The sequence below is a fragment of the Helianthus annuus genome, chromosome 1, assembly GCF_002127325.2.
Source record: "Helianthus annuus cultivar XRQ/B chromosome 1, HanXRQr2.0-SUNRISE, whole genome shotgun sequence".
NCBI classification, from domain to species: Eukaryota; Viridiplantae; Streptophyta; class Magnoliopsida; order Asterales; family Asteraceae; genus Helianthus; species Helianthus annuus.
Genome location: NC_035433.2, coordinates 89242747 through 89264968, shown reverse-complemented (window position 1 = coordinate 89264968; position 22222 = coordinate 89242747). Strand labels below are relative to the sequence as shown.

At 40.2% G+C, this 22222-nt stretch overlaps 1 protein-coding gene and 1 long non-coding RNA gene across 8 annotated transcripts; one reads left to right on the top strand and one right to left on the bottom strand.

The window, feature by feature from the left end:
- Positions 1-10935: 10935 nt before the first annotated feature.
- On the bottom strand, positions 10936-14224 carry LOC110871722. 6 transcript variants are annotated; one of them, XR_004893542.1, is made up of 6 exons: positions 13913-14224; positions 13658-13710; positions 13434-13532; positions 12326-12422; positions 12142-12245; positions 10936-10990 (listed from the first exon to the last, which is right to left on the bottom strand). It is a non-coding gene; the product is annotated as an uncharacterized LOC110871722 (long non-coding RNA). The 6 variants fall into 6 exon arrangements; XR_002553909.2 differs by lacking the exon at positions 10936-10990 and adding an exon at positions 11336-11454 and having other exon boundaries at positions 12326-12436; XR_004893550.1 differs by lacking the exon at positions 10936-10990 and adding an exon at positions 11336-11454 and having other exon boundaries at positions 12142-12205; positions 12326-12436.
- A 189-nt stretch (positions 14225-14413) lies between these two features.
- Positions 14414-18935, top strand: LOC110871708. Of its 2 annotated transcripts, none has more exons than XM_022120437.2 (4): positions 14414-14820; positions 18126-18221; positions 18305-18394; positions 18610-18935. In XM_022120437.2, exons 1-4 carry the CDS (start codon positions 14532-14534, stop codon positions 18735-18737), a joined length of 603 nt encoding a protein of 200 aa, XP_021976129.1. In that variant the 5' UTR covers positions 14414-14531; the 3' UTR covers positions 18738-18935. The 2 variants fall into 2 exon arrangements, with proteins under 2 accessions (XP_021976129.1, XP_021976120.1); XM_022120428.2 differs by having other exon boundaries at positions 18604-18935.
- The last annotated feature ends 3287 nt before the right edge of the window (positions 18936-22222 follow it).

Sequence of the window (22222 nt, the reverse complement as noted above, 5' to 3'; positions counted from 1 at the left end):
CAATAATCAAGCTAATCAAATCAATCATCAAACTCAAGTGTGGGGATTTTAGTACTTTTTATACGTGTGTGTGTGCCTTATATGTTACTTGTGCATGTTTACTTTTATGTTAAAGTGTGTGGTGAATCAATCAAAATCAATCAAGACTCAAAGGTGAATCAAACTCAATGGAAATCGAACCCGAAATGGTTGTAAGGATGCTTGTATGTAGATATAGTAGTTGGAACTAAAAGTAATTTGATTAGGAATCCTATCATCCTCAAATCATCGTTCATCGAACTCGAAATATCAAAAATCGTCACAAAACACTCAAAACCAGGCAAGCCGATCGAACAGGGCAACCTGATCGAACAGGCAAGCCGATCGAACAGGGCAACCTGATCGAACAGGCTAGCCGATCGAACAGGCTGTTCGATCGGACAGCTGCTCGATCAGGGATGCTGTTCGATCAGCTGACCCTTTCCTCTTTTGGAAGCCTATAAATAGGGCTGTCCTTGTCAAGCTTTCCACTTTTGGAAAAGCTCTGACCGACCAGCCTCTTCTTCTCACTAAATCTCAGATTTCTCTCAAACCGGTAAGTATTTCACTTCAATCCTTGTACGTTTTTGTTCATTAATCGATTCTCCATCTTTCTATCTTTCAAAATCTGAATTTCATCCATGAAATCACCAAGATCTAGGTGTTCTTGAGTGATGTCATCATGGTGTTCTTGGTGTTCATCAAGAACTTCATGTTCTTGACTTCATTCAACCATGAATAAGCTAGATCTAACCGATTTCCACATAAATAACCTAAAATCTTCCAAAGATCTTAACATTTCACGGTGGAAAAGGATTGGAAGATGGGTTTTCATCTATCTTTCAACTCTTTTACACTCAAAAAGGTGAAAACGAGACTTGAACCGATTTACAAATCAATCTAAGCAAACACATGGTTCAAGATTCGGGTTCTACCGAGAGATATACCGATTCCGGGTTAAACGTTAAACTTAGGTTCCAAACCGCCTCTGGCCGAGCTTGGGTGATTCCTGCTCGAGTCAGTAGACTAAGTAGGGACTTCAGCTTTGTGGTTCAACTCGTAGTCAAAATATCTCTAAAACATCAACAATTAACGGGAATAACCAGGTGTTAAGTGAAAGGTTAACCGAATCGAGAAGCTGGCCGAACGGCTAGGCTGTTCGATCGAACAGCCCAACCGAACGACTATGCCAGCCGATCGGCTAGGCTAACCGATCGACTAGCACTTAGACCCACCAACTCACAAAGTGTAGTATTGACGAGGTACTGTTCGATCGACTACGCTACTCGATTGTAATCATTACTGCTCGAATCATGAGATACTATACTTCAACACTTAACCTATTCGAAACATTGGAATGTCACCCGATCGAGCATACCAACCGATCGAGTGACATATTTGAAAACAATGAAGTGCTAACCGATCGGTTGGGCTAACCGATCGAACAGCTGTTCGATCGGCCAACTTGAAAGGTAGTACAAACCATCATACACAAACACATCCTTCTCATCAAAGGAAGAAACAATCCACTTGAAAGAACCAGCCGATCGAGCCAGCCGGCCGATCGAATGGATGTTCGAACGGACTTTCAAACCAATCGAACAGCCCACTCGATCGAACTGCTGTCCGATCGAATGGCCTACTCGATCCAAGTACATTGTTTACTTTTTCCGCGTTACTCATCGTTGTGTTATCGAACTATTCAGGCTAATCTATTCTCAGTGCTCCCTTCAATCCACAACCAACCACTGTGAGTATACTCGATCCCTTTTTGCTTTCAGCACTTTTGGGTGTTACATACGTAATCTATCAAATTCACAAACAACACAAACTATTTGAACGCTAACCTACTTGCATGTATTACTTGTCTAAATGATTGCTGTTTATTATGTTTACACGTGGAGTGCTATCTGCCTGCTTTAGCAACGTAGTACTATAGTTTGGACTCAGCACCCGTTCACACGGGGGTTGCTAAGGACAATTACTTGCATGGATTACGGTGGTAATCATGTATAGCGAACTGTCTCGGACAGTCAACTCGAAGTCGTTGGTATCGATGGTCCCATGTTGATAATTTACATGCATCGTTTGCCCTTGTGTACGTGCTTGGTTATGCGTAAACTATTCGAACTCTATATGCTATATCAAACTTGTGTACTCACCTTTACATTATATGTATTGACTTTTATTTTAACGTATGTGACAGGTGTTTAAGCTACTAGCGTGCTAGGGAAGCGAGGCAATAATAAGCTTCTAGGAGCCTGTGACCTTAGGACAGTGTCCACGTACCTGTACCAGGGCCATAATTATCTGTAGATCTTGTACTGGCACCTGTGGTCAGTAAGATTTACAGTTAGTCGTCTAGAAGTCTTAAAACAATATTTACATTCGGTTTGTAATAATTAAGAATTTGAGTTGTCGGAACAGTTCCCATATTGTTTAGTTGATTTCTATGATAACTTGTTATTATTTGGGACACGGTATGGGACGTGTTATATAACTGAATTGTATGATAGTTGTTGTGGAAACTTCTGAACAATCTGTTTCGCTCAGTGCCGCGCCCCGATGATTCCGCCATCGGTTGGGGTGTGACAGATTGGTATCAGAGCCATAACTATAGGGAATTAGGGTAGACACGATCTAGTCCGGATCGCTGTCTTAGAGACCTAGACTATAGTTAGGAACCAAGAGACCAAGTTTATGTGCTTATCTTATGTTGTTTCCTTCTATTCTATCATTACATCCGAACTCCGAGCCAAATTTCGTAATTTGGACGGGATTAGGAGTGCAACCCGCAAATTCCTGCCTAAATTACAAATTTTGCCAATTATTTTGTGTGAATTTCTATCAACAAACAGGGGAGAATTATACCAAATTAGGGCTGAAACCCATAATTTGATGAAAACTTTCCTCTAAAATTTTCTTAAAACAAGGAAGAAATTGCTAAGCTAGGGGTGAAACCCTAACCTTGGCAGTTATTCCAACTTTATTTTAATCTCGCCAAGGCAATTGACGGACTCCAACGACCTGAACTCACGAGTATGGCCTAGAATGCGCATGCATAATGCCCAAGAATCGAGGCAGAAACATGTCCCCTAGAGTCGAAAGTGACGACAAGTCAACTGTGAATAGTTAAATTGCCATGGTTAGTCAAAGTCTAGTAGCCGCAGACAATCCATTTTCCGATTTTGAGTGTTGCTTCGTTGATTTTATATGATTTACCTGTTTACGTGTTTTAAGATTCGTTGGTTACTCCATTTGTTATCGATCTGCGTGACTTTTGTTGCTATCCTATCTCGATTCAAATCCCTGTTGATGTGATCTAAACGAAACCAGTATGCTACGCTACGCCATACTAAGCTACTCGATGTGTTGTATGTGACCGCTATATTCGAAACTTAGAGGTAGTCAGGAAACTAAGTGTGCTACTAAGTACTGTTAGGAGGAATTACGTGACATTAACTACCTCTGTGATAAAATTTCATACGTGTTTAGGAAATTAAGTGCTCTATTTGCTTAATTGCTTACGTGCTCTAATTGCTTCTGTGCTTATGTGTCTCTGTGGTTATGTGCTTATGTGTTTATATGTGTTGCGTGACGTGAGATGCGACGTGATTCTAAGCTTTAGTAAACTAAGACGTGCGAGATCCGAATTCGTTGTGTTGAGCCCTATGGCGATGTCTATTGCAGACCATGTCGTCATCTGGACAACCTAGATCACGCTCGCGTCTTACCCGCCAGGAGAAAAGAGATCGACGTCTGGCTGCTATCATCTCTAAGACCGTGGCGAAAGCCGTCAGTGATGTGTTCGAGAACGCAAGCAAGTCATCTGAGGAATCCCGAACCCTCACGCCCAAAGACTCCAACAAAGCTACTTTTAGCTTCAAACAATTCAAGGCATGTGGGCCAAAAGAGTTTACCGGTGAAGATGGCCCTACGGCTCTGTTTCATTGGTTTGACTCGGTAGAAGTCACCCTTCGTCAAAGCGGATGCCCAGATCACCTCCGTACTCTCAATGCTACCGGTGTCTTCCAGTCGCGAGCTTTAGACTGGTGGACCGCGGAAAGGAACAAGCGCGGGAACGACGCTGCATACGAGCTGACGTGGAAAGAATTGAAAGCGATCATGATGGACGAGTTCTGTCCTCCCCACGAACGCCAAAAGTTGGAGGATGAGTTCTGGACCATCAAGCAGAAGGAGGGCGACAACGCTGGTCTCACTGCCCGTTTCAAACAACTGAGCATTATCTGTCCAGACCAGGTCAAGACTCCCGAGATGACCATCAAGAAATACATCCGTGCTCTTCCGGATTGTGTTGCAGATTATGTGTTCGCCGCCAAACCCGCATCAATCGAGGAAACCTACCTACTCGCTGCTGAGATTAACGACAAGCGAGTTAAGGCTGGTGTCTGGGATAAGCCATCCAAGTCGTTGCATCAAGTTACTACCGCATCAACCGACAACCCTACTGCTCAAGTCTCCAAGTCCTCGAGAAGAAGAAAGAAGAACAAGAATTGCGCCGCCGCAACCAATGCTGCTCCTCTTCAGTCAGTACCGCCACAACAGCAACAGCCACAGCGTTCAGCGCCAGTGATCAATGCGCCGCCAGCGAAGCGTGCGTACACCGGCCCCCACCCACTCTGTGCTACATGTTCCTATCATCACCCGGTGGGTGTGGCCTGCCGTTACTGTGCCCACTGCAACGTTTACGGGCATTTCACTGCGAATTGCCGCTATGGTCCGCGTCAAACGCAAGCTCAAGCCGCTGTTAACCAAGCCCTACTACCTGCTCCTCAAGCTCCTCAAGCTGCACAGGCCCCAGCAAACAATGTTCGGACCTGCTTTGCATGTGGTGACCCTAACCACTTCGCAAACCGGTGCCCGAACAGGGTGGTGAAACAAGAAGCTCAACAACCCCAGCAACAACAACAACAGCCTCAACAACAAGCCGCTCACGCCAGAACTTTCAACATCAACGCACGCCAGGCTCAAGCTGATAACAACGTGGTCAATGGTACGTTCCTTGTGAATGGTATATATGCATCATGTTTGTTTGATACTGGAGCCGATAACTGCTTTGTGTCATTTGAGTTTGAGAAACTTCTTAGACGTAAGCGCTCTTATCTTTCGACACCCTTCGAAGTAGAAGTCGCTACCGGAAGAACCATTGCTGTCAATTCTGTGCTCCGTGATTGTACTCTCGAGCTCAACAATCATATATTCCCGATTAATCTCATTCCAATGCAGCTCGGAAGTTTCGATGTCATAGTAGGCATGGATTTTCTTCGTGAAAACCGTGCTGAAGTTGTGTGTTCCGATAAGATGATTCGTTTTGTGCTAGCTAGTGGTGATATTCTATGTGTTTATGGTGAAACTACTGCGAAAGATCTCAAGCTCATGTCATGTCTTCAAGCTCGCAAATATCTCCGCAAGGAATATCGAGCCTTCTTGGCCAACATTGTTGTAGCTGAGACGGACAAGAACAAGAAAGTTGAAGTCAAGGATGTTCCTGTTGTCCGAGAATTTCCTCAGGTGTTCCCTGATGATCTTCCTGGATTACCTCCAAGTCGTGATATCGACTTTCGAATCGACCTAATTCCAGGAGCCAACCCAGTGGCCAAAGCTCCGTATCGACTCGCTCCATCTGAGATGCGAGAACTCTCAAACCAACTCCAAGAGTTACTTGAAAAAGGCTTCATTCGCCCGAGCACTTCCCCATGGGGCGCACCAGTCCTTTTCGTCAAAAAGAAGGACGGGTCGTTCCGGATGTGCATCGATTACCGGGAATTGAACAAGCTGACCATCAAGAACCGATACCCCTTACCAAGAATCGATGATCTGTTTGACCAACTACAAGGTGCTCAGTGTTTCTCCAAGATTGATCTACGTTCAGGCTACCATCAGTTGCGGATTCAAGAGGAAGACATACCCAAAACCGCTTTTCGAACCCGATACGGCCACTACGAATTTGTTGTCATGCCTTTTGGCTTGACCAACGCACCCGCGGTCTTTATGGATCTAATGAATCGCGTGTGTAAACCGTTCTTAGACCGTTTCGTCATTGTATTTATCGACGATGTCCTGATCTATTCCAGATCGAGGGCCGAACATGCGCAGCATTTGCGATTGGTTCTCGAATTGCTTCAGGGAAACCAACTCTACGCCAAATTCTCCAAGTGTGAGTTCTGGTTGGAGGAGGTTCAATTTCTGGGTCACATTGTGAATAGTCGGGGTATACACGTTGATCCTGCAAAGATTGAGGCAGTCAAGGGATGGGTTACGCCAAAGAATCCGTCAGAAGTTCGCTCTTTTCTCGGATTAGCTGGTTACTACCGGCGATTCATCGAAGGATTCTCAAAGATTGCTGTACCGCTTACCTCCCTTACTCATAAAGACAAGCCTTTTGTGTGGGGAAACGCGCAGGAGACTGCCTTCCAAACCCTCAAACACATGCTGTGCCATGCACCAGTTCTTACACTGCCGGACGGAAGCGATGACTTCGTTGTCTATTGTGATGCTTCAAACCTTGGACTTGGCTGTGTTCTCATGCAACGAGACAAGGTTATAGCTTACGCATCTCGACAGCTCAAAATCCACGAGAAGAACTATACAACCCACGACCTCGAGCTAGGCGCAGTTGTCTTTGCCTTAAAGATTTGGCGACACTACCTGTATGGGACAAAGTGTACGATCTTCACCGATCACAAGAGCTTACAACATATCTTTAACCAGAGAGAACTCAATATGCGTCAACGCCGATGGGTAGAACTTCTCAACGATTACGACTGTGAGATCCGTTATCACCCAGGCAAGGCGAATGTAGTTGCAGACGCCCTCAGCAGAAAGAATTACGTGATAGGTGTTCGAAACATCCAGGCTCAGTATAACCTCGAAGCTCTCATCCGCGAAGCACAACACGCTTGCTTTAACGAGCGTACGTTGAAGAAAGAACGAATCTATCACGATGGAACTCAGCTCGTGAGCAAAGCCAACGGGATATTCTATTATCTGGACCGAATCTGGGTTCCGAGGAGGACAGATTTGCGAAAGATCATCATGAACGAAGCCCACAAATCCCGATATTCCATTCATCCCGGTGCGGACAAAATGTACCAGGACCTTCGCTACAAGTACTGGTGGCCTGGGATGAAAAGGGATATTGCTCTATATGTTGGTAGTTGTTTAACTTGTGCAAGAGTCAAGGCTGAACACCAAAGACCGTCAGGCTTACTCGAACAACCGCCGATACCCGTATGGAAGTGGGAAAGCATAGCTATGGATTTCATAACTAAGCTTCCGACCACGCCATCAGGTCACGACAGTATTTGGGTTATAGTCGACCGTCTAACCAAATCAGCCCACTTTCTGCCGATACGAGAAGACTATAAGGTGGCCAAGCTAGCCCAAATCTACACCGACGAGATCATTAAGAATCATGGTACGCCTCGAGACATCATTTCTGATCGCGATGCTCGGTTTACATCGAGATTGTGGGAAACTTTTCAAGCAGCTCTAGGAACGACGCTGAATTTGAGTACCGCATTCCACCCGCAAACCGACGGGCAGACTGAAAGAACGATTCGTACTATTGAAGACATGCTCCGTGCGTGTGTTATCGATTTTGGTGGTAGTTGGAGCAAACACCTACCGTTGGTCGAATTTTCGTACAATAATAGCTATCACTCCAGCATCGAAATGGCACCTTTCGAAGCCTTGTATGGTAGGAGATGTCGCTCGCCTATTGTATGGCACGAGGTCGGTCATTCACAATTGACTGGGCCCGAGATTCTGCAAGAAACGACTGACAAGATCCACCAGATAAGGGAAAATTTGGTAAAGGCCCGGGACAGACAAAAGATGTACGCCGATAAACGACGCAGGCCCCGCGAATTTGCAGTTGGAGACTACGTGCTCCTAAAGGTATCACCTTGGAAGGGAGTAGTCCGATTCGGCAAAAGAGGGAAACTTGCGCCTCGATTTGTTGGACCTTTTAAGATTCTGGAAAGGATCGGTAAGGTTGCCTACAAACTCGAATTACCGGAGGAACTCAGCAATGTCCACCCGACTTTCCATATTTCAAACCTTCGAAAATGCGTAGCCGACCACGACGCGATAATACCACTCGACGATCTTCAGGTCAATGAGACGCTACACTTCGTGGAAAAGCCTGTCGAAATCATGGACCGACAGACCAAGCAACTCAGACGCTCTCGCATTCCTATTGTAAAAGTACGATGGGAAGGCAAACGAGGCGCGGAGTTCACTTGGGAACTCGAAAGTGACATGAAGGCCAAGTACCCGCAATTGTTCAGATAGATCTGAAGCATCAAATAGGTAAAATCACACGGCGATGTACGGTTCTCGGCCTAATTTCGGGACGAAATTCCCTAAAGGAGGGGAGACTGTAACACCCCGTGTTTTCCAAAAGTCAAAGTCAAAGTCAAGTGTTGACTGTTATTGGAATTAAAGATTAATAAAGATTAATTTCATTTTAGTTTCATTTTGATTTTCATATTATTTGGAGTAAGTGTTGTATAATCAAACTAATCGACCGATAATCGAACTGTGAATCAACGACCGACTGTGAATGATAGGAAGTAACAATGCAATAAAGCTAATCAATCAATAATCAAGCTAATCAAATCAATCATCAAACTCAAGTGTGGGGATTTTAGTACTTTTTATACGTGTGTGTGTGCCTTATATGTTACTTGTGCATGTTTACTTTTATGTTAAAGTGTGTGGTGAATCAATCAAAATCAATCAAGACTCAAAGGTGAATCAAACTCAATGGAAATCGAACCCGAAATGGTTGTAAGGATGCTTGTATGTAGATATAGTAGTTGGAACTAAAAGTAATTTGATTAGGAATCCTATCATCCTCAAATCATCGTTCATCGAACTCGAAATATCAAAAATCGTCACAAAACACTCAAAACCAGGCAAGCCGATCGAACAGGGCAACCTGATCGAACAGGCAAGCCGATCGAACAGGGCAACCTGATCGAACAGGCTAGCCGATCGAACAGGCTGTTCGATCGGACAGCTGCTCGATCAGGGATGCTGTTCGATCAGCTGACCCTTTCCTCTTTTGGAAGCCTATAAATAGGGCTGTCCTTGTCAAGCTTTCCACTTTTGGAAAAGCTCTGACCGACCAGCCTCTTCTTCTCACTAAATCTCAGATTTCTCTCAAACCGGTAAGTATTTCACTTCAATCCTTGTACGTTTTTGTTCATTAATCGATTCTCCATCTTTCTATCTTTCAAAATCTGAATTTCATCCATGAAATCACCAAGATCTAGGTGTTCTTGAGTGATGTCATCATGGTGTTCTTGGTGTTCATCAAGAACTTCATGTTCTTGACTTCATTCAACCATGAATAAGCTAGATCTAACCGATTTCCACATAAATAACCTAAAATCTTCCAAAGATCTTAACATTTCACGGTGGAAAAGGATTGGAAGATGGGTTTTCATCTATCTTTCAACTCTTTTACACTCAAAAAGGTGAAAACGAGACTTGAACCGATTTACAAATCAATCTAAGCAAACACATGGTTCAAGATTCGGGTTCTACCGAGAGATATACCGATTCCGGGTTAAACGTTAAACTTAGGTTCCAAACCGCCTCTGGCCGAGCTTGGGTGATTCCTGCTCGAGTCAGTAGACTAAGTAGGGACTTCAGATTTGTGGTTCAACTCGTAGTCAAAATATCTCTAAAACATCAACAATTAACGGGAATAACCAGGTGTTAAGTGAAAGGTTAACCGAATCGAGAAGCTGGCCGAACGGCTAGGCTGTTCGATCGAACAGCCCAACCGAACGACTATGCCAGCCGATCGGCTAGGCTAACCGATCGACTAGCACTTAGACCCACCAACTCACAAAGTGTAGTATTGACGAGGTACTGTTCGATCGACTACGCTACTCGATTGTAATCATTACTGCTCGAATCATGAGATACTATACTTCAACACTTAACCTATTCGAAACATTGGAATGTCACCCGATCGAGCATACCAACCGATCGAGTGACATATTTGAAAACAATGAAGTGCTAACCGATCGGTTGGGCTAACCGATCGAACAGCTGTTCGATCGGCCAACTTGAAAGGTAGTACAAACCATCATACACAAACACATCCTTCTCATCAAAGGAAGAAACAATCCACTTGAAAGAACCAGCCGATCGAGCCAGCCGGCCGATCGAATGGATGTTCGAACGGACTTTCAAACCAATCGAACAGCCCACTCGATCGAACTGCTGTCCGATCGAATGGCCTACTCGATCCAAGTACATTGTTTACTTTTTCCGCGTTACTCATCGTTGTGTTATCGAACTATTCAGGCTAATCTATTCTCAGTGCTCCCTTCAATCCACAACCAACCACTGTGAGTATACTCGATCCCTTTTTGCTTTCAGCACTTTTGGGTGTTACATACGTAATCTATCAAATTCACAAACAACACAAACTATTTGAACGCTAACCTACTTGCATGTATTACTTGTCTAAATGATTGCTGTTTATTATGTTTACACGTGGAGTGCTATCTGCCTGCTTTAGCAACGTAGTACTATAGTTTGGACTCAGCACCCGTTCACACGGGGGTTGCTAAGGACAATTACTTGCATGGATTACGGTGGTAATCATGTATAGCGAACTGTCTCGGACAGTCAACTCGAAGTCGTTGGTATCGATGGTCCCATGTTGATAATTTACATGCATCGTTTGCCCTTGTGTACGTGCTTGGTTATGCGTAAACTATTCGAACTCTATATGCTATATCAAACTTGTGTACTCACCTTTACATTATATGTATTGACTTTTATTTTAACGTATGTGACAGGTGTTTAAGCTACTAGCGTGCTAGGGAAGCGAGGCAATAATAAGCTTCTAGGAGCCTGTGACCTTAGGACAGTGTCCACGTACCTGTACCAGGGCCATAATTATCTGTAGATCTTGTACTGGCACCTGTGGTCAGTAAGATTTACAGTTAGTCGTCTAGAAGTCTTAAAACAATATTTACATTCGGTTTGTAATAATTAAGAATTTGAGTTGTCGGAACAGTTCCCATATTGTTTAGTTGATTTCTATGATAACTTGTTATTATTTGGGACACGGTATGGGACGTGTTATATAACTGAATTGTATGATAGTTGTTGTGGAAACTTCTGAACAATCTGTTTCGCTCAGTGCCGCGCCCCGATGATTCCGCCATCGGTTGGGGTGTGACAAAACCAAACTCATGCCCCCAACCCAAGCCCCAAACCCAAGCCCCACCATACCCCATGGGCGTGGGTTTTGGTGGTGGGGGGGCTCCCATTCCACGTGTCAACAAATACCCCAACCCAAGCCAAACCCAAGCCCTACCATACCCCACAGCCTTAGCTTTATTGTCTGTCATTACAGTCTCTTTAATTTGCCATGATTGGCTGCTGCAAATAGTGAACATGCAAAACTTTAAACAAAAATAAGATGTCCGAGTTGAGTGAACATGCAAAACTTTAAACAAAAATAAGATATCCGAGTTGGGGTATGTACTTGAGAGTCAGATATTTAATTAAATGAAAAATAAGCTGAATCAATAGAATCTATCATTAGAGTGCAAAAATTTGAAGAAAAATAAGATATCTGAGTTGGGTACTATAGGACCGGTATGAAACATGGTTTTATATCTGAGTATGGGATGAGATTACCAAAATCCGTCTAGGGGTATACCTGAAGAGTAATGTGTAAGGGAAAACCATCGTGTAAGAGATATGGCCTATAACCGGGCATGGGACCAAGATTAACAAAACCGGACAGGAAATAACACTCGTTAAAAAGACATCATTATAAACATGGGTGTTAATCGTGTCGGGTTGAATTGTGAAACCCAAACACGACCCGTTCAATCCTTTATTTGACTTCAAAAATCCATAAATAGAAAAGGTCATTAGTAATGAAAAGATTAATGTGTAAAAAGATTACACTTTTTAGTTATTACTGAAGAATTCAACACTTTTTTTTGTTACGGGAATTGGCAGGAGCTTATCATGTTGCAAAGATTAGTGAGGAAAAAAACTAATGGGTCAAAAACATGAGTTTGCAAAAAAATAGAGAAAAAAAAGAAGAAGGTAAACCTCTATCAACTGAATGAAGGCGGCCTTCTCCCACGTCACAACTTTTTTAGTTTCTTCGCTTTCCCTATCGACGATGTTCACGAATAAGTTATAATAATACACGTCTGTCACAAAATTATCATGATGGGGTCAGTATAAAGCATGCGTACATCTGTAATTATAAAAGAAGAAGAAGAAGAATTACTTTATAGTAATTGTTACCAGGGAAACCTCCTAATGATGTGTTCGGTTCTAGCGAGCCTTTGAATGCACTCATTATAGTTCTCATAAAAAATGTAATGCTGAAATAAATTGTCTAAATAACCAATCACAGAAGGATTAAAATTTCATAATAGATTCCCATAAAATAACTAAATAAAAGTTTATATGGTCATAATAGCCCAACCATATCAAATCGCTTCCACCTTCGTAACGAAGCTAAGCTGGAGACTTTTATAATTACCAGAACCGATGAAAACCATTTAATGATTGTTTTGAACCAAATATAATGTAAATTTCCGTTTTAATACTTAAATTTGGCATAATGTACGTAGTCATTTTAAGTTATAACATAATTTAAAGAAAAAAAAACAGGTCAACCCACCATTTCAACCCGAACCCAAGATTTACCGAAACCCGTTTAGGCAACACGTAGGCGACACATAAGCGGGGGGATTTATTGTTAACTTGCACGGTGTGGCATAAAACCGCTTTTAACTAAAACAAAAAAAGAAGTTAAAGAAAAATAAATTATGATTGGATAAAAAACAAATGGCCCCACATGCTCACCCTCTCGCGCATCGCTCCGCTTTTAACTTCAGTGGCGCCCTCTTTGGCTATGGTAAGGTGGTGTTTGGGGCGCCATTGTGCAAATGTGATAAAGGGCACCACTCCAAACCGGACAACCTAATAGAGATGGTGGCATTTTGTTCACCATTCTGCATGCCAGATTCATGATGTGCCATGAGATGGCCCTAATATTTTGAAGTTAAAACCAATTTAACTTTAAAAGATTATACTGTGCTTTTGTTGGACACTCAAAATTAAAAATAAAGACACCATTTTAAAAATATAATAACCATTGAGACTCCATATTGTTGTACCAAAACGAAAATTCTGCCCAAGCATTAAATTGTTAAAAGAAGCTAAATTAGCAAGTCAATTAAAATCAAGCAAGTGTGATTCATGTATAAACACAATCATACTCACAAAATCTAAGTTGGTCAGAATAAGCTAAACGAAAGTGGATAACCAAAACAACATAAACAAAATCTAAAATATTGAATCATAATCATAATGGAAAGAGGGGAAACCTGGATATGAGGAGGGGATTTGAGGAAACGATTTCGTTGACTTTGGAGAAAGCTATTTTGGTTTCTTCTGCTCAAGGTTTCAAATATTTCTAATCAAACCTGCACATGCCAAAAAAAACCCAAATTCAAACCCTAGGAAAACTCAAAAATCGAAACAAAAGTCATTGATTCCTTTTATGATTATTAGATCATCAATCAAGAATTCAGTGCATTGAAATTCAAACCTTAAGCATGACCAATCCAGGGGTGATTTTTGTAACAACAATTGGAAGAACATCTGCTAAAAAGAAGCAAAAAGGGTTTGAAATCGTAAACCAAATAACCTTCGACACATAACTTCATCTTAAGAAGCCAGAAATTAGTAAATAAAAATCTTTAATGTACTCATTTAGTCTAGAAAACACCTCAATATCATCACGCCTCCTCTAGTCGTCACCTAAAATCTTATAAAGAAAAACAATTTCGGAGAACTCACTTACCTTGAGCTCACGTGTATGGCCCTAGACCAATTAAATCGAACCCTGCTCGCTCCTTCAATCGTAGGGACGTGTCTACTATCTTCATTCACCTATTTTTTCCTTTTGATCTGGCAATTCATAATTATTGTAGAGATGCGACGACAGATTTATAGGTGGGTGAGAACAGATTCATCAGACCAACAATTACGGGAGCGTGGGGAACCGTCGTCAACTGATTGCAAGCATTAACTGAATTTGAGAGCACTACCAGGTTTCTAGGAGACTGAGTTGTGGGGATAATGGGCAGAGAAAGATGGAAGTAACCACCTGCTAAGGGAACCGCAAACAACTGGCCGGAACTGTCACAACAGCAGTTTTTTTTTTTTAGTTTAAAGGGCTGAGATTTAATCTCAGCAAGATTCAATGGTCAAGATTGTTTTGAAAGTTGGTTAGACTTAATGGGAACCATATATATAATATCGAATCCCAGATTCCCGGTTGTAATATGTTTTAGGACTAGTGCCTAGTGCCTTGTATACTTGTACGGTACAACCAACTTTTACCCCTGTATATACAACACTTGCTGACTCATAATTTGCGACACTTCCAGAACACTTGAGAAATCACAAAGCAGAAAAATATGCAGAGAACGGTGCAGCTATTCTGCCCGTCGTTATCCAAGGCGGTGCAGCTGGTGGCGCGTGACGATCAGAGGCTCGATCTCGGCTCTATTGCCCGCTCATTCGCCCTTGATCCTGCTACTGTCAAGTTAAACGGCCACTTCATTAGCAGAGGTGTCGACTTTATCGCTTCTTCCGTCACCTGGAAATCCTTAATTTCCTTTTTCTCTTCACGAGGACTCTCCACCGGTACTGCTGGCTCTGCCGCTCTCGTTGTTGATGGCAAGATATCGAAATCCGGTTGTAAAAGTAAGTTTCTGCTTTTATTGATTGTGTTTCTTTTGGTAGACTACGTTGATTGATTTCTAGGGTTTGAAAGATGAATTTAGATGAATAGATGAATTGAAATGATAAGAAGATAGTTTAGTAACAAGTTATAGACTATTTTTGACTTTTCAGGTCAAACTTATAGTATGTCTGTAAATGAATGGAATGTTTAGTAAACAGTTCTCAACTGTTTGGCGGCTTTTCGTTCATATAATTAATGAAAGAATCCGCGTTCGTTCATTTACATCCGTTTACAGGGGTTTTAACCGAATCGAATAACGAATTTTCGAATTATTCGAGTCGAATTTTTATTTTTTACATGAATTCGTATGCGATTCGATTAGTATTTGAAACTCGAATTTGAATCAAATTCGAATAAATTCGATTTAATTCAAATTCACCCTAAACAATAAATTATTTTACTTTCATTTTTTTAAAACTACTACTTATAGTTATATTCAACATAAAATATAATAATCTGCAAAATGAATTAATTATCAATATGTCAAAACACCAAAATTTAGAAGATAGGCTGGTTATAGGTAGCAATTTAAGTTAGGTAAAAATTTGGAAATAAGTAGTATGTGCTATTTGTCAGTAGGTTTGGTAATGTTATGAATAATAAACTTATCACTTATGGAGGTAGTTCATACTTTGGCCAAGTTTAGAAGTTATATGTGTGTTTATAGATAATGTTTGTGTGTATATATACATATATTAAAAAAAATATATCTAAATTGAATTCGAATTTCGGATTGAACTAAAAATCATAAATTCGTATTCGATTCTAATTCGATTACTGGACTCGAATACGAATCAACTCGAATTCGAACCTTTATAATCAAATTCGAATTGAGTTGAACTTCGAATTTTTCGAATCATAATCGAATTTTGAACACCCCTATTCGTTTATATTTGTTCATTCGTTTATGTTTGTTTAAATATTAATTTGATTAATTTTGAAATGTTTGATGTAACGATGATAGTATTATTTTTTTACTTTCGTTTAGATATTCATGTTTACTTTTTACTTGTGTTGGTTTATGTTTGTCTATTTATGTTCGTTTGTCTACGTTTATGTTTGTTTGTGTGTGTGTTTATGCTTAGAACCGTACGTTTAGAATATTAGCGAGCGAGGAAGAAATTTTTTTCCTTTAAGTGTTCGTGTTTGTTCGTTTGTTTGGTTAAAGTTGAAGGAATGAATACGAACAAGCACCATGCGTGTTCGTTCAATTCGTTTATAAGCCTAATGTGTACATTAAATATATTTATCAGATTTTGTTGAGAGTGTAACTGTATAAGTTTTCAAGTTAAGCAGTTGTTTGACCTGGAAAAGTCAAAGTATATACATGATACCGAAAAGGAGCTAATGAGGAATCGTATTTGCTTTCATCTTCATGGATGTCTTGAGCCGGCATAGCAAATCATTGAATTAATAACGTACATTATGCTCAAGAACATGGGTGGATCTTCTTGGTGGCCCGGGGTGCCCTGGCCCCCATTGATTTTTCGCTCATAGTGTTAATTTTACCGAAAATTTTTTATTTTATTTTTTTTGTAGTGTAAAATATTGGAATTTTTAAGAGTTTGGCCCCACTAATTTTTCATTCAAGCTCCGCCAGTCAAGAATAATTATGAGGCTGATGTTAGAGCTGTAGAACCAAATGAATACGAATTGGTTGTTCGTTTAACTTAATGGAATGAATATGAACATAGAAATAAACACATTTTTTGTTACTTGTTCGTTTATGTTTGTTTGTTTGTTAGTATTTGATGCGGGCCCAAGTGTGGAAGAGCGGGCCATCTTGTATTTGGAGGCCCAAGATCGCGTAACAAAAGGGGCTTCACTAAAATGGCTCTAACTTGGGCTACGGGGGTCCGTTTTGGGCGTGTGACCAGGCGAAACGAACGGGAGAACGAGCTCTATCTTGCTGCAAACGCCTACGGCGGTTTGGGTCATCGTCCGGGCCAAAAAACGCTTATTTCTATTAGTTTTTTTCCATTTTTATGTTTTTTCAAGTATTTCGGGCTTTTTGTTTTTGGGCTTATGTTTGGCCCGTTGTCCTTTTTAGGCCCGTTTCGAATTTCTGTCTCTATTTATGTATTGCCCTAGTCATTTGAACAATTGGAATTGAATTTTGAGAAAACAGTTTTTTCACTTCAAATTCCGAGCCCTTTGGGTTGAATTTTGGGGTTGGGGAAGAACGACACGGGTATTCACAGAATCAACGTGTTTGATCTTCATTATCGTACTACTCACTACATCAGTATTCTAATTGAATATAGAAGAACATAAACACACGTAAATGTCTACAGAAAAAAGATTAATATATAACTCGAACTGATAATTTGAAGAGGCGAATCCAGTAGTCTTGGCCCTAGGGATTTTAAAGGCATCTGCGATAGAATGTGGCGGATCCAGAAATTGGAGCGGTCCTTGAACCAAGTGGCGAAGCTTGAAAATTTCCACCGGGGGGTCGGAAGTCGCTGGACCTAATATTTGGGGGGTCGAAAACGTATATACCTAAAAAATTATATACGAAACGTACATACATAACACTACTGAGCGAAAAGTTCGGGGGGTCGGGCGCCCCTCCCGGCCCCTTGAAAGCTACGCCCCTGCTTGAACCCTCACCACTTCAAGGGGCTCATGTAACTGAATTGGGCCAATGGCTCTTAAAGTGGCCCCGAGTCACTTTTATCAGTAATTTTATTTAATTTCTTTTGGTGAATATTTAAATGAACGTTCATGAAAGTAAATGAACGCACGAGACATGTGTTTAGGTTCTTCGATTAATTAAACGAACTTTTATTTATCTATTTTTTCATTCATTTATTAAATGAACGAACCTTCCGCTGAAAGGTTCACAAATGGTTCATTGAACATTCGGTTTGTGTACAACCCTAGTTGTTCTTCTCGGAACCTTGGCTTTAAGTTGCTGATTCTGATACTGTAACTTTTCATCATTAAGGAGCTGTTTGGTAGCCTCTAGATGGTCATTAAGAGGCTACCTCTTAATGGAACCATTAAGAATTTTACCAATGAGAAGGTAGAAGAATGTGACATGTAATGATTTACCATTCAGAGGTTACCTCTTAACCATTCAGACTCAAGGTTACCTCTTATTCATTCAGAGGTTTAAAACCATTAAGAGGTAGCATCTGAATGTTCATTAAGAGGCTACCAAACCGAATGTTTCGGACTCAGTCAAGAACTAGAAGCTAGCAAGCTGCTGGCAAACACGAGTCGTGATCCATTTTACCGAGGTTATTTTGTGATTTTTCAGGAGCAAACGATCCGGTGAACGGGATTACCAGCACAAGCGATGCGAGATACAGTAACATCAACAGAAAACCACTTTTTGAGGATTCAAACTCAAAAGGTTTGGGAAACGTCTTCAGTTCATATTTATCTGCGCCATCGCATATAAAAGTTAAAAACTGAGGTTAAATATCTTTCTTGTAGATGTTGATAGTGAAAGTAATGCATTCAGTTTGAAGAGAAAGCAAGAAGATGCAAGTTGTTCTCTTAAAAGGCTGAAATTAGACGAATCAGGTGCGCTGCTGATCTATATTAGTTTTAGAAGTAACTTAACATACATACAAATTGACTTAACGTGAGAAGTGAAGGAGGTTTTCTTATCTTATTTTGCATGTATTTGTAGTCCTAGAATCTAAAAAAAAATCTTGATTTATTTACCACCTATAGTTAGAAGAAAATGTTAAATAATATGATTTATTTGCGCAATCTTTGTTGATTGTAAGTTTCAGGTTTGGGAATGAAAGAACATACTTGGCCTTCCAAAACACGATTCACATGCAGTTTTCTTGGCGTAAATATGAAACGGAGGAGAGAGGATGAAACTGTTCTCCCAGCCTCTTGCAAAAAATGTAGATAGTATATGAAGACAGACATCTATAGTTCAATTGTACTTTAAATACCAAGTTCCAATCCATCTGTTTTGCTTCAACATCATAACCACCAGTGAGTGTTGGAAGTAATTGTACTAAAAACGCAGCAACACACTGATTTTTCTTTTTCTTAGAAGTAATTGTACTAAAAACGCAGCGACACAATGATTTTTCTTAGAACTCGACACGACTCTTTCTTGCTTTTAAATTAAGAATGAAACAAAACAAGCCAAGAATTACATAATATAACACATCTATTTATGCTAAACTACGGCAGCGCGGGTGAATTTGATCGTTAGCATTTGGTTTGTACGGTACTGAAACTCAGCATAGTAACGGAAAGAGGATACCTAAGACCATGCGTAGTGGGCAATATTCACCTTTGGGCGTTTTGCGCCATGTGGCAGCCCAGTCAGCAATAGGGCATTATTGGGTGTTTTCTAAAATAGGTGTAGTGGGGATGGGGCATTATTGAGCATTATGTTTTGTAATAAAATAAAATTTAAAAAAAGAACTTAAAATTCTTATTGACCAATTAATGCAAACTGAAATATGATTGGACAACCATTCCCCCATCCAGCGTTCTTTATAAAACGCCCAAACTAAAAAGAAGCCAAACACGCCCAAGCGTAATGGTTACGCGGCGTTTTTTGGGGTGATTGGGCAAAGAAAACACCCATTTTGTTTGCCACTACGGTTGGTCTAAGTACGATATCGTTAACGGAAAGAGAAAACTAAAGATACAAGTGGCACAACAACCAAAACGATATCAAAATTACGTCACCCACGGCTCTATGTAGGTCCGCCAATGGTCAACACACAACCCTGTCCGATTTGTTTTAACACACACACAAGAAACACACTTTAACTTAAAAGAGTCATTGTTGTGTTACTAGTTAAAGATAATTTATATGGAGGTCTTAATAAGTATTTAGTTTCAAATTATCATATAAGTTATCTAAATATGTATCTTGTATTATTTGTCATAGTTTTCACCAACAATATCTAAATACCGAAGATAACCATAAGTTTTTCAAAAGTCATAGTATAGATTGTTGGCTTCTAGAAAAAAAAAAAAAAACAATATCTTCATAAACGGACTGAACCGTTGGAGATGGAGTTGCCAATATATTAGGCCGGTTGAGTGCTTTTAAACCGTCTTCCTTTGAGCCGGTAGACTGGCGAACTAGATTAGTAGATTCACCGGATTTTCAAAATTAATATCTTATTTACTTTTTGTTCCTTTCAAAGCCCATTTACTTATATTTTAGAGTAAATTGCCAAAATCGTCCCTGATTGGGCATGTTTGCAATTTTCATCCAAAACAATTTTTTTGTACCATATAGTCCTTCACTTTTGTGATTTTTTGCCATTTTCATCCAAACGTCTAATTTGCTTTATTTTTTCTATCAAACATTTGGATGAAAATGACAAAAAATCCCAAATCTCATGTACGATTTTGGCAAAAAAGTCAACGTTTGGATGAAAATGACAAAGAATTCCAAAATTGAAGGACTGTATGGTACAAAAAAAGTTGTTTTGAATAAAAATGACAAACATGTCCAAAACTCAGGGACGATTTTGACAATTTACTATATATTTTATTTATTTCAAGCTTCATGTGTTGTCAATATCATGAAACCAAAATAGAAAAAAAAAAGTTTCATATTTGATTTTACATTAGTTATATATACATTTTTTTATTTTCAAATTATTATAACATCATTTGATTTTTATAACGGATCCAGCATGAATCGACTATACTATTTACTAGATGGCCACGAGAAATAAATATAAAAAAAAAAACCTCAGGTGTATATTTTTGCACACTTTGTTTTATAAATTGAAATTACAAATATACAAGACGTCCATTTCTCTTGTGAAATGAAATGAATGAAATCACCAACCTGGATATAAGTTCATATTAATGTTCATTTTAAGGATATTTATTTATAGCACAAACAGATTTGGTATCGCACGTGGGCCAGAATAATAAATGTATACAGCCCATTGTCTTGATAATTAATACGGCCCAAACTGTGTACCTACCATTATTTATTTATTATTCATATTGCATGACATGTGTAACTCAGTCCTTGATATGTCACTAGACAGCCAATCAGTGTGCACCAATTGTGTACCACTTTTAACATCTATAAGCACGTGCCTAGTTGCCTACGTGTCATAACTTATATGGCGAATTTGGCAAGAAAATATTACTATTAGGGGATGAGGGTATGGTCGTGTTCGCTTGTTCGGGTTTTTAATCGTGCTTTGAGTTATTAGGGTCGGGTTATACGGGCTCTTTGTTATAGAAATTGTGCCGGTTGATCGACCTAAGTAAGATTTGGGTTTATCCGTATTCGAATTTCTAAGCACAAGTTGTCATGTGTAACGTAACATAATATTGTCAATGAGGTAGTGGTGGAGTGGTCGGGGAAAAAATTGGTGTTCCTTGTGACCTAGGTTTGATTCCCACTCTCCCCATTATTTTCTGTGTCATCCAGGTGAAGGGCGAATACGGGTGGCGTCGGTTCGTCTTAGATGGGAGGTGAGGTTACCAATTATTTCACTGTCGTGCCTTCGGGCGGGTGGAGGTCGGGTTTCCGCGCATCTGGGAGAGCCAAGGGGCTGGCAGCAGTCGAGTAGTCGACTTTAGCCACAGCGCCCGATGTCACGGTGATTGGCATGTCATTTCTTGCCGTTCAAAAAAAAACGTAACATGATATTCATTAGATAATAAACACATAATATCAAATAAAGACACTCCTAATATGATTTTACATTAAAATGCATATGTAAACACATATATTAACTAAAAAACGTCAAATAAAATAAAAATAAGACAAAACCTATTCGTACTTCTTTGCTTTTGAGTTTATTTCGTAGTCCTATGATGGCTGCATTCTTTAATTGGATGAATTTGATATTCAGTTGTCTATAAACTTTGCTAGTTTTTTATAGCCCGCCTTCTATAGTTTACATTACCTCTATAGTTAAAATGTTTGAGAGACGATGGATGTTCATCTGCAACCTCTAATGTAGCCATGATTATCCCTTTCATTTACACCCTCTGAGCCTATGAATCTATGCAAGTTGCAGGTGAACATCCAATTTCTTATAACGTGCATACAATGATTTAGTGGAGTATGGTGATTTACTTACTGTTTTTTTTTTTTTTTTTTTGGTCTTAGGGGCTGTTTGTTTAGCTCTTAATTGTTCAGACATCTTACTGGTTCAACACTCAATGTTTCAGCTCTCTTACTGGTTCAACATTTAACCATTCAGATGTTGCCAAATAGCCCCTTAGTTGAATATCGTTGTGGATTTAATCACATCGATGCTATGCAACCATCGTTTGGTGTTTGGGTTACTCAGTTAGGCGATGATGATTTTGTGGGTGTAAAGTGTAAACTGAATTGAGGATGTAATCATGGCGTGGCGTGTTTGAGAGACGGTGGATGTTCACCAA

Excerpts from the sequence above, each read along its gene's own strand:
- LOC110871708 (XM_022120428.2), top strand. The coding sequence starts at position 14,532 with ATGCAGAGAACGGTGCAGCTATTCTGCCCGTCGTTATCCAAGGCGGTG. Across the intron at positions 14,821-18,125 it reads ATCGAAATCCGGTTGTAAAA|GAGCAAACGATCCGGTGAAC; the intron begins GTAAGTTTCTGC and ends GTGATTTTTCAG. Across the intron at positions 18,222-18,304 it reads TGAGGATTCAAACTCAAAAG|ATGTTGATAGTGAAAGTAAT; the intron begins GTTTGGGAAACG and ends TCTTTCTTGTAG.